General features: G+C 38.9%; 1 protein-coding gene across 12 annotated transcripts in view; it reads left to right on the plus strand.

Annotated features, from left to right (window-relative positions):
• Window positions 1-12,137, plus strand: part of FHOD3 (formin homology 2 domain containing 3) — a 370,085-nt gene that overhangs the window by 21,318 nt on the left and 336,630 nt on the right. For all 12 annotated transcript variants that reach the window (XM_010708572.2, XM_031552794.1, XM_010708574.2 and 9 more), the window contains exon 2: window positions 9,150-9,256. In XM_010708572.2, coding sequence (XP_010706874.1) covers window positions 9,150-9,256 — 107 coding nt within the window. The remainder of the gene's footprint in view (window positions 1-9,149; window positions 9,257-12,137) is intronic.

Here is a 12,137-nt window from a genome sequence, read left to right on the forward strand (position 1 = left end):
TTTTTCTCCCCAGTACCATGATCCTCTCACTCTGCTCTTTGAGCTATCTCAGTCTTTTGTTCTCTGCTACCGTTTCAGAGCCTGTTCACTTCTGGGGAAAAATAGATCAGGAGTTGTTACTGAAGCCATTTGTTTCTAGCTATGTTCTCTGTGGGCCTTTTGAAACAGAGCGATCAGAGTGTAAATAAGGAATGAATACTTGATATATGGCTGGTGATAATGCTACATTCATCCTTTCCCTGCATACTTGTTTTTTGCTTGTAACTGAGTTGGAGTGTACGGCTTTCTGTTTGAGGATTGTTAAGAGGACTTCTGCATTCATTAGGAGCATAACTTTTTTGCTTTCCTAGTCTAGTCCAGACAACTGCTTTAAATCTGAGGATTGAATCTGCTGCTTGGCAGCTAATCAAATGGAAGGAAAAATTGGACAATAAAAAAACGAAATAGGTGAAGCTCAAGTGCCAAAGAAATTCTGCTCAAGGGTAGAAAATTTGACTTTTGATCCCTTGTGCTTTTATAGATTTGGAAGTAAGAGTTAAGTCTGCGGTGTACATGAATCTTTACCACTTGTGTGCTGTTCTTATATTGAGTTCTATTGTCATTAACTTTGTAATCATTCTCTTTTAATGATTTCTCAGCTTATGTTAGGTTTAAATCACAAAGCTTTTAAGAGACACTCTGAAGTACTGGGAAGAGCTGATGACAGTCATCATTAGCATAATTGTCAATAGACAAAATCTTTCATCGGAACCTCCAGGATTCAGACTGTCTGAAAAATGATTCTGTTGACAAGTGTGTGATGTTCTCTTCAGTTATCCTGCTGTGCTTTATTTTCTTTCCACATATACCTTTGGTATTGATGTGTTTAACACAATGCATTTTGATGTATATTGAGCAGTGGATTTGTGATTAGGGGTTTTTAATTATTATTATTTTTAAAGCTTTTAAATAGCTAACAGAAGCCTCAGAGATCTGATTATAGTGAAAGACAGTTTGCCTCAGAATTCCTGTTTCATTAGTGAATCTGTGAAACTCCAAATCTCTCCTGCTCTGGCCAAAAGTCTGCCGGAACTACTATCAGGTTCTTTCCCTCTTAATCTGTTGTCTTTTTTTTCCCAACTCCTTGCTCTGACTTTCCATGTGGCCTCACATCTCATCTTTTGTTTCCGTGTTTTCCTTAGTTTTGAGTTTTTTCATATAGAAAAGGATGCTCAAGACCTGGATGCTCAAATACTGTTTTTAAGTACAGCTTAAGATTGACACTCCATCTCCTCTCTTTCTAAAAAGATGCAGGTGTGGGTCATGAGGCTGGAAATACAGCATGCTCAGGAGGTTAGAGATCAGACTCTTTTCACTGTATTCTCTACTAGGTGCTTAACTGCTGCATCAGTGAAAGCACTGCTGCTAAAGATGAATTGCGATTTACTGCTTACTGTGTCCTTGACACACCTCTGTGAACTGGATGGTGGTTTAGCAGTCAAGTATTTTAGTTCTGTGATTAGGATAACGAGCAACATGTAGTGTGCCAAATGCAGTTAAAAGCAGTGGTGGAATTGTTAGACCCAGCCTGTGTTCTCTGAATGGTTGAGTGAATTGAAAGATGCTGGTAGACAGCTTGTTCTTAGGGACACGTGTTAGAATAAAAGGGTTTAAATCATTGATTCGTTCTGTGACATCTCAAATATATATATATTTTTAAATACAAAGCATTTCACAGCTTTCAGTTTAATAAGAACTACAGAAAAAGTTGAATGAAATTTTGTCACAAGTTAAGTGTTGATTTTTGCTGTCTTGAACTACTGCTTATCTTTAACGGAATGATTTCTGTGGTTTTAACTCGATATTTTTCCTACACACACAAGTTTGAACAAAAGATTCCTCAGATGATACACTCCACTGAAGCTAATCCTTTTCCCTCCTCCTCTCTCTTTTCTTGACCTATCTCCCTCTTAGAGATTATTTCCATTTCCTTGGATACTTTCACACTAAGTCCAACCAAATGATAATGAGAGCACGTCAGCTGTAGGTAACCCCTGTGTATCAGCCAAAAAGCTGTGTTCTAAAGAAAGCATCCTGTTCTTATGGCTGCTCTCCCTTTTGTTTGGCTAAAGACATACTTAACTATGAAGGCTAGAAGAGCTTGTGCTTTGTATTTGTAGTGAGGAAAAGCTGAGCAAGGATGAGTTTAAGTGTCAAAAAGTTAACAAACAGAGGTTAGGTTATTCTCATTGCGTATTTTCCTTATGTTTACCATGAGAATGCTAGAAAATGTGGTGGTTTTTTAAGTTAGGGAGCTGGAGAGGTTTTTGGTCTGAACAATTTCACTTTGAGCTCTGCTGTTGACTGTTTGGTTTGTGTGTTGTCTCAAATTTAACTGATTTAACTTTAAATGATTGAATTGGACAGGAAGAATGTGTGTTAGTTTCCTCATGGAGTGAAATTTTGTATACTTATGCAGAAATGCAGTTATTCTTAATGGTTTTTTTTTTTTTTAGATTAAATTCTACTTTTCAGTGACCCCCATCTCTAGATGAGTTTGACTTGCTTTCTTGTTCCGCAGTTGTTGACATTTTGAGCACTCACACTTTCGAACAATGCTCATGTGGCTGCTGGTGGAAGCCCTGGTGTCATATTTGGAAACAGATACTCTAGTAAACTCTGAACTGCTCCCTGTGGAGCACTGTGTTAAAGAGAATCACCAAGCACAAGGTCTGGCGAGCCAGGGGCATAATTCATTGCCTAAGAATAGCAACAGGTACATATCTGTGCACTATGCTTTCACTGTGAGATCCCCCAAATTGCATGGTTCCAGAATCTTGAACCTTGAACTTCCTTTTGTTTTTCTTAAGTCGAACCTATAATATTCATGTAACAGCTTTCTGTGTTTGTTTTCAGTTTCTTTGTTATTTCAGCGGAATATTTGTATTGGCAGGGTGTTGTTCCAGTGGCTCTCTAGGATCTTGTGGCATTAATGTTTCGCTTGGTGTGCTGTATTACCTGACCCCAGTAGTACTCTGTGGCGTCAGCTGGGCCTGAGATAAAAGCTGCTGTTTCAGACTAGGGCTGCAGGCTACATTCAAAACACCAACACTTTCATATGGGAGTAGCAAGTTCCTTTCAAATTGTGCTCTGACTGCCTTATGCCTGGTTGTGCAAACCTGCAGCCTGTATTTTGTGTAGGTACTGTTTATCAATGCAACTGTTCGTACAAGCTCTACAGCATGTGTGGAGTTTGTCAAGTGGTTTGATGATCACTGGGCTGAGAATAAATCGGAAAAGCTTTAGCATTAATAATTATTCCCACAAATCATGCTCCTGAAAATCGGGGGATGATGTTGCACATACTAGATAACTTGTAATAATGTAAAGTCACTGATCTAGCATGTGGATTTCTTTCTCTATCCTTGTGAGTACTGAGGAGTGATTTTTGCTAAGCTTCAGAAACTGTTGACTTTTGTGAGCAGGCAGGTGGTATGGCTGCCTTTCTCCATCACTGGCTTCTGTACGGAGCCTGCAGCTGACCTTAATTTTAACTGACTTCCTCAAAGCATGGGTGTTACTGTAATTATATTAAAAAATAATAATAATACTTGGGAAGAAAATGGACTGAAAAAAATTACAGGAGAGAAGAAATTTTGTCAGGTGCTGCTGGGAGCATAAGGACTTCTAGATCAATGTGCAGTGGTTGCATGCCATGTTGAGTGATGGTTAAACTGGAAGATAAGAGCAGTTTTTAGCATATTCTGTAAATTTTGCTTTCTAACATCTGGCATACAGATTACTTGCTTACATTTAATCTTGTTGATGTCAGGCTTTCTACCTGTGGTGGGTCATGCAGCACCGCTCCTGGCTGGGTGCTTCAATATCGTTTATGCTGTATTACCTTAACTGGTTGTGACTGGAACATTCATGTCCATGGTGTGGTCTGGTTGGCTCTACTCACACAGGAAGGAGAGAATTAGGTCCTTGGCGAGAGGACAGTTGGTGGTAACTCTGAAAAATGTAAGTGTTATGGGAAGGTTGGCTGTGGGATGCATATTAAAGAGGGGGATAGTCCAATGCTCTATAAGAACTAACAGAGTTGGTGATCCTGTTATATTTTAACGTGATATTCTGATACACAGAAAATGTATGTTTGGTGATCTGTAATAAAATTTCAAAAACAATAAAATGTGATGCTCTTTGAGGATACTGAAGTGATTCTCTGTTTAAAGCTCAGCGGTGGATGAAAGAATGTTAAATATTGGTTTACACCATTTTGATTTGTGCAGTTTTCTTAGAAATATGCAGTACATTTAGTAAGCAGGCAAAGCTTTTTTTTTTCCACCTTTTCTCCCCTATGGAGAAAAAGGGGGGAAAAAAAGTTGTTGGGAAGGTGTAGTAAGGAGATGGCAAAGCAGAGGAAAAGCTGGCATTTGTGGGCCTTAGTAATAGCATTACAATTCCACTAGATACAGCTGAACCAGGAGGGAGCACGTTTAGCTGGTGTGGGGGATATGTCAGGCATACAATCTGTAAAGTAAAACAAGGTTTTTGATTGAAAAAGGAAAGATTTAATGTAAAGGGACTTTGTGGGTTTTTTTAATTTTAAATCAATAATTCTTCCTACTTTGCAAAGCATCCTGTAGGTAAGTAAGGAGTATTCCAACACTAATAAGAACAATTACCACCAAATGATGTTTAAATGAAAGATGAGCTAAGACACTTGTGTAAGATAAGGATTTTTTGAGTCCATGCCAGAAGAGCAGTTGAAGAGGGATTTTGTTTCTGCAGCTTGATACTGGATTACTTCAACTTATTTTTATGTATTTCCTTTCCATGTAATTCTGGAAACAGCAAAATGAGCAAAGTAATCTGTCCAGTAGCTCCAGCTAAAATTGCTAGAAATTTGATCGGTCTGTGCTTCTGACAGCAGTGTTGATCTGTTGTGGTAGCTTGTGCTAACACTGATAAACAAGTTCATCCTATTAAGATAAAATCACAAAGGTGTTTGGCTTAGTTTTTGTCCCTGCTGGCTGTTGACTCTTCGACACATTCTTAGAGTTCAAGAGGATGAGGAAAGAGCAGTTCTCCATGAGTTTTTTTTATTTTTAATAAAAAATAAAAAATTGCATTTGTGGTCTTGAAATAAACACCTAAGACATTTTTCTAATGGTTTGTGGTTCTGCTGTTACGCTTTCTGAACAGTAGGGAGGGTGAATCTGGCATTTCCACCTCTCTTAACCTTTGCCATCCTACTGTTGCCTTTGGACAGTGGGGTTAAAACAAGCCAAAGGGAAGTTTGCTTGGCATGTGTGTGCGCTAACTCACTGCAGCGTCTTATGAAGGAAAGCAGACTTCCAGAAGTTTCAGTTGGCATGGTACACTGTGTGTTGACTTTGTGTTGGATTACTTACCCACAGTGCTTCATGAGCAAGATGACCAGTGCATGCATGCAGGAGCAGACCACAGGGCACAGCCTGGGGCACGTGTATGCCTTGCTGTATATGCCTGTGCTTTGCTATTCTGATCTCTACCCTGCTACCTCATATGCCTCGTTTGGATGTTGCTCTTGGATTGCAAGGAACTAAGAACACTAGATGAAAACAATAACTGAACTCTGCTTTTTTATTTAATATAGCCTCTGTTGTAGTTTCTGAAGGCAGCAGTGGTAACTTAAGTGGCATCAGACAACTGTCTGAGAGTTGTCTTTCCTTGTTGCTGTTGTCCTGCAGTTTCTTGTTCTTTAAGCTATGAAATTTGGAGAATTGTAGAACTATATGGAATAGTTTGGGACCTTTGGTCACAAATAATAGTGCTTATTAGCACACATCCTATGCTAATAAGGAATTTCAATGAGAGTTATCACCAATGGTAAGAGTGTGTCACAAAACCATCCAGTTCTGACCTTGTGCCATGGGCAGAGATGTCTTTCCACTAGACCAGGTTGCTCAGAGTTCCATCCAGCCTGGCCTTCAACTACCTACAGGGATCCGTGGGGACATCCACAGCTTCTCTGAGCAACCTGTTCTAGTGCTTCATCACCCTCATAGTAAGGAATTTCTTTCTAACATCTGCTCCAAATATACAAAATGGTGAACTTTCTCATTGCGCAGTAGCAAGGGCTTCTTTGTGGCTGTCTTCTCAATGAAGAGAAGTGGATGTTATCTCTTCCTATGGGTCAGTGTTTAAAACAAGATGAGAAGTCATTCCCTGTGTAATACTATTGAACTGTTTCATCCTCTGGAGCTCAGTTGCCTTGTGATACAAGTTATTTTGGCTCCACAGATTGACTAGACACACTGACTGAATTTGGTTACCTGTGGAATGTGATGTTGAACTGAGCATCTGTCCAGTATTCCTCATTCCCTGGAACCCATAAGGAGCAATGCAAGTGATGTGTTTTCCCATGACAATCAGGAAATGTTGCTCCCAGGGCTACCTAAGGTTTGAGGTGCTGGTAAAGTGAGGGTGACTCAAAGGGATGGCAGAGCTGGAGTTTGACAAGTCTGACCTTGTTCTGCCTGTTCCTGCTGAGGATCAGAGGCAGGACACCCCTTTTTTCTTGTCTGGTAGGGATTTGTGCTGACATGTTGAAAGGATGGGAGTGTAGTAAACTCTGGTTTAAGGTGTTCTAATATTTTAAATATTTATTCAGCTTGTTTGCTTTTTTTTATAGCTGAGTTCAGTATAGAATTGCAGCATTATGACTAGTGCTCGTAATCTTATGGTCCTACTGTGTGCTTCCTGTTTCTTTCTCTTACATTTCCCTAATATAATTATCCGTGGGAAAACTCTATTTTGGGATTATTTAAAGAATTTCTAATTGTGGAGACAACTCACTAGGACATCAATACATTTTCTTCTGTTGAAGCTGTCTTTCAGTTTTTAAAGAGCTTTTGAGTACTTTTGTGGAAACGATTAGAAGACAGCAAAAGTTTATGATGCACAAAAGATCATACTGTAAATGTAATTTTTATTTTCTTTTTTGTAATGAAATACATTTCTTGGCTCTTTTGCACCGTGCAGGACGATGTGAATGTAAGTAATGATTTGAAGGGACTGTCAAGAGAAATTTTAGAAAAATGTTTATGGGGGGAAAAAAAAAACAACACCATACCTTGTGGTGATAGAATTAATGAGCTAGGCAGGTTAACAGCAACAAAATGTTGGTCTCAATTTTGGGACAAGTAGGAAATACCAGAGTTAAAGAGTTGTAAAGAAGTAAATAGGAATAATTTCTAAAGTGCTGAACGGCTGTCACAGTCATGGAAAACTGCTCAATTAAATGGTTTATTTTTTGAAAGACTTTTCTTATAAATTTTGCCCTTTGATTGTCCTAGGAGAATGTGTGTGCTAGTAAGGGCTAATAGGGAATTTTAATGTGAGTTATGATCAATGGGAAGAGCATGTCCCAAATGAGCTAGCTAGAGGCTGTCTCCAGAGACAGGGAGAAGTGATGCGTAGCAGATAAACATGAGATTAACACTGAACAGAGGAGAGAGACTTGACATCATGAATTGCTACTAATAAGCACTAATGAGTGAACATCAGTCATTCTTTGTGCTGAAGAAGTCAGACAATTTACTAATTAAAAAAATAATCTTAAGATGTATTTTGTTTTTCTATTCTGCCTATAAAATGAGAGTGCAAGCGTGGAGGTGAAGATGCACAGGTAGCATGATGACCGTATAAAGGGATCATTCAAGAATATATTCCCATAATATTTACTCAGCTTCTGAAAGTGTTGTTTTGCTGCCTTCTGAGTGTGTGCATACAAGTGAGAAAGTCTTTTTGGCAAGATCCCTAAGTAAGGGAAACAAAAGATTCTACTTCGTCCATTACCATAACTCCTATTAATGGATACAGTGCGTGATGCTTTAAAGCCTAAATGAATATTATGCTCAGCTGAAACTATGGAGATGAGATGAAGATACATAGAATGCACTATTTTCCTTTATCTTGTACATGAAATACTTCCTGTTCTCATCATGCTTTTTATACACTAAAGTCATAGTACATTAGTAAAGCACTGTTCCTTTTTCCTAATTATGCAGTATAATTGGAAATTGTGGGCAAATCTCCTAATCTCCATAGTGACAGCAGAACATTTATCTAATTAGTAGTTTGCCTTTTGGCATTACTTTGAATAAATTAGCATTTCATTTTATATCCTGGGCTGCTGGGAGAAAGTTTCCCAGAGCAGTATTTAGTCTTTCTTCTCTAAAGACTGTATTTTAAATTAGCATAGGTTAATAATATCCTTTGTACCCAGAAAGATACAGAATAGTAATACTGTTGTTATTCTTAATGTCTGGGAGCTGGGCTTGGAGATTCTTTTCTTTCTTTAATCCCCAGGAGTTAAAGCGAAAACTCATGTTCGCATTATTTGAGGTGCTTACTCTTTCTACCAGGGGCGGTAAAAAAAAAAAAAGGGGGGAAAAAGTGGAACAGGTTTAAATACAACTTCAGTTCCTCCCTCTACTCTTTCCGTTTCTACAGAAGATGAACTTTTATTTCAAGATGTAATGTAAGCAGTGCAAAGCACAGTGGTGTGAGCTAACTCAGAAGTTGTGTTCTGTCAGTTATATATTGAAAAATAGCCCTTCTGTGATATTTCCAAGGCAGCTAACTTAGAATAGCCCTTGGAAGATTAACAGTATTCTTTTCTTGCATATATAAATCAGTGATAATAAATTGGATAATTAATTTATCTGAAGTCAATACAGAAAAGTGTGACTTCCTGGGAATTACTGGAAGCCTAAAATTTTGATGGGAAGTTAATACAGATGGTTCATCATAGATGGATTCTCCCTAATTTACTTTTCTAGTACCAAAAGGGCAACAGCAAGAACAACTACAAAAAAACCATGAATGTGATAAAGGATTATTATTACCTTTCCTTGAGTCGTTGAACTTCTTTGGACCCTTGATATTGTTGTGATCAAGCATGATCTAGTGAATGTGGACTTGGGATTGTATAAATTATCTAACACCACCCATTTTCTACTCCCTGTATGTGTTTGTTTTAAGGAGATCTTGTCTGTGGAGATTTAAAAAAAAAAAAAGGGGGGGGGGGAGCGGCGTTACCTAAAGTAGAGGTGAATTAAAAAAACAAACAAACAAACACAAAACTAATGCTAAAATCTGATCTGAAATTTGTTTTACAGCTTGATGACTGCACTCTGCAATTGTCTCACAATGGTACCTATCTGGACTTAGAATCCACTCTTGCAGAACAAAGAGATGAATTGGAGGGCTTCCAGGAAGATGCTGGGTAAGTAAATGTTTACTGAATTTAGATAAATAAGCATGCTTTTCAGAAGCATTAATATTTCAGGAGTTTTTGTGGTTAACTTTGTGCATTTAGGTCAATGCAGAATTTTCTTTTCTGTTCCTTTCCTGGAACATGAACATGTATGCCCTCCTCTTTCTGTGGTTAAGAATTTTATCCCCATCTACATTCACTTGTATGCCATCTTCCTTTTTAGAGAAGTTGTATGAAGAAGAAATGTCAGGGTGACTGCCTTGACAAGTCTAATAAATTAATTGTGCTTTGAAACTTGGTGAATGTATTCTGTTATAATTCTGATCTTACCGATTTCATGACGACCGATGTTGAAGATTCTGTCAGTGGTGTTCTTGAAGTTATAAACTCAATTTATTTTTGCCTTGCAATTTGAATACTTGCATGCTCTCGAAGAAGAAACTTGTACTGACTTTCTTGAATTATTGCTTGCATGCACCTGTTGCTATTGCATGGCTTTCCAAAATCTGTGCTGAGAATCAAAAATGAAGAAAGGATTAGCATCTTTTTGTGTCTGTGTTATGTGTACATATGCATGTGTAAAACTTGCAATTTAGAAATATCTTTTCTAGGCCTTTTAGGTGATTGTCTTGTTAAGGATGTATAATCAACAGGTGATCTAAAGCTATTTTTGCTTTGTTTGTTGCTATATTGGACTACCTAGTTGTTAATTGCATGGTTGCCTTTTGCATAGACTTCATGTATGTTAGTAATCTAGCTGTGCCAGAAGAAATTAACTGCTTTCTTAGTTGATCAGGGCTTGTTAGCTTTAAGAGATGTCATCCTTTTGCTTTTATAGGTTTATCTACTTTCTGTGACAGCTATCACATCTCTGATGATTACTTCTTTAAAAATTTAAACTGAAAAATTGAGCTAGCCAGTGATCAGTTGGTGCTTTTCTTGCTGGACTTCTCACTCAAAATTGCATGCAACTTACCTTCCACCCTCAGTTTTAATTTGTTTCCTTTGGGCATTTTAAGTCCATGATATAAATTGTTAGTGAAACAGAACTCTAATTCTCTCTATAGTCGCAGTCCTAGGGGCAGAATAGAGAAGGATGTGAAAAAAACAAACCAACCCCCAAACCAAACATGTAAAGCTGCGTTTCTTGGAGTTGTGTTTATTGTGTTGATCTGAGCTGAAAAAAAAGAGATTATATTGTGTATTTTACAAGTGTGTGCAGGCTTCCTCCTAATTGTCTAACTAGTTGTCAGTCAAGCAACTGAGTATCCCCTTGACTTCCAATTTGAAGTCTGCTGGGAGTTCCTTCATTCCTCTGCCAAGATGAATAGAGAGATAGGAGACAGCATATTATGGTACATCATAAAAGCTTGAGATACAAATTCCTATTGCATGAGTTACGTGAAATGGAGAGAACAGTCTGTATCTGTTGTCCCATAGCCCTCATTTTTTGCCTGTTCTCTAAAGTTATCTGTCTAGCAAATGTGGGTAGATGGGAAGTACTGTGTTCTCCTGCCTCAGCTGCACAGCTTCATGCCTTTAGTGCAACATCAGAACAGAGTGCTAGATGCAGCTTTTACTATTGTGACCCCTCTGATCCTGAGGTCTGTTCTACAGTCCTCTATCAGACCTGCTTTCCTTGTCTTTAAGGTAAATAGCGTGGGTGCTGGTAGTTGGGAAAGGTTGTAGTGGTAAGAATGGAGAGAAGGTGCATTGAGGTGTGTGGTCTGTGGAGTAAAGCAGCAGAAAACAGCAAATGAACAGAAAGACGCATGTCTTGTTGTAGAAAGAAAGGAGTGAATGCATGAGGGGGTGCTCCCATCAGTTCTTCTGAGGTGACTGTAGATAGATGCAAGCCTTGTATAATCCTAGCGTGTGCTTAACCTGCTGAATGATGTGGGGGTTGAGTTTCCATTTAATTGTTGTGAGGCTGAGGGTGTTCTGGTTCCATCTCCCTCCACCCTGCATAGAGCTACCCCATAACTTTCAGGCTGGAGCTCCAGGAACTTATTGTTTTGGTTGGATGCAGCACAGTAAAGTACAAAACCTTGTATTTAGGGACAATTGGCCAAAAAGGCAAGCAGGTCAGGCAGACAACAAAGTAAAAGGGGTATTTGACTTGTCAGTAGCATTGCAGGAAAAGAGCTGATGTTTTAGGGAACTGGAAGCAGTGATGATGGTGCTGTGAAAAAGATAAGGAGAGCCCTAAGGTAAGACAGGAATTCAGCCCGTCTTACCTGAAATTGCCTGAAATGCAATGCGTTTGCTATCTTTAGTACTAGTTAGGCTTCAGCTGGATTTCTGCATCCTGCTTTAGTCCATGTTTACGGAGGGAGTAGGAGGAAGATGAGCAAGATCAACAACCAGGATTTTAGAAGTCTGTGAGGTAGCTTCCTTGTAGGACTGGGTAACTTGGTTATTTTTGGAGTAAATGTGACCCTTGTAATATTATCCTGAAAAAAGGAAATATTCTAGGTATGAAGTAGAAAACGTAATCAGGAATGTCTCCCCCTGTACTAAGTTTCTGGCAAGCTGAAGTCTGTTCTAGGGACTTGCGGCTCTGATCTTTTGCTCCTGCAGAGACCAAGGCACTGAGCTGGAATGCTGAGCTGCAGTCGGCTGAGGGCATTTGGGGCTTAGCGGCCTGCTTTCAGTGAGAGACTGGCTGCAGAAACCACTTAGTCTCTTTCTTTCTCTCTGGGTCATTTCAAGGTCCTGCTCTTAATCTTCAAAGCTTTTAATTTTCTGAGATTAGGCCACCTCAGGATCTACACCTTTACCATTGCAGAGCTGTTGTGCTCATAAGGGTCACTGAAGCTTGCTGAACTCTGGATGAAGGATTTAGTGGCTGGATGTTCATGGTTTTTTTCACTGTTGTTGTGGTTTTTTT

This window comes from Meleagris gallopavo, chromosome 3 (assembly GCF_000146605.3).
Source record: "Meleagris gallopavo isolate NT-WF06-2002-E0010 breed Aviagen turkey brand Nicholas breeding stock chromosome 3, Turkey_5.1, whole genome shotgun sequence".
In the NCBI taxonomy this organism is placed as follows: domain Eukaryota; kingdom Metazoa; phylum Chordata; class Aves; order Galliformes; family Phasianidae; genus Meleagris; species Meleagris gallopavo.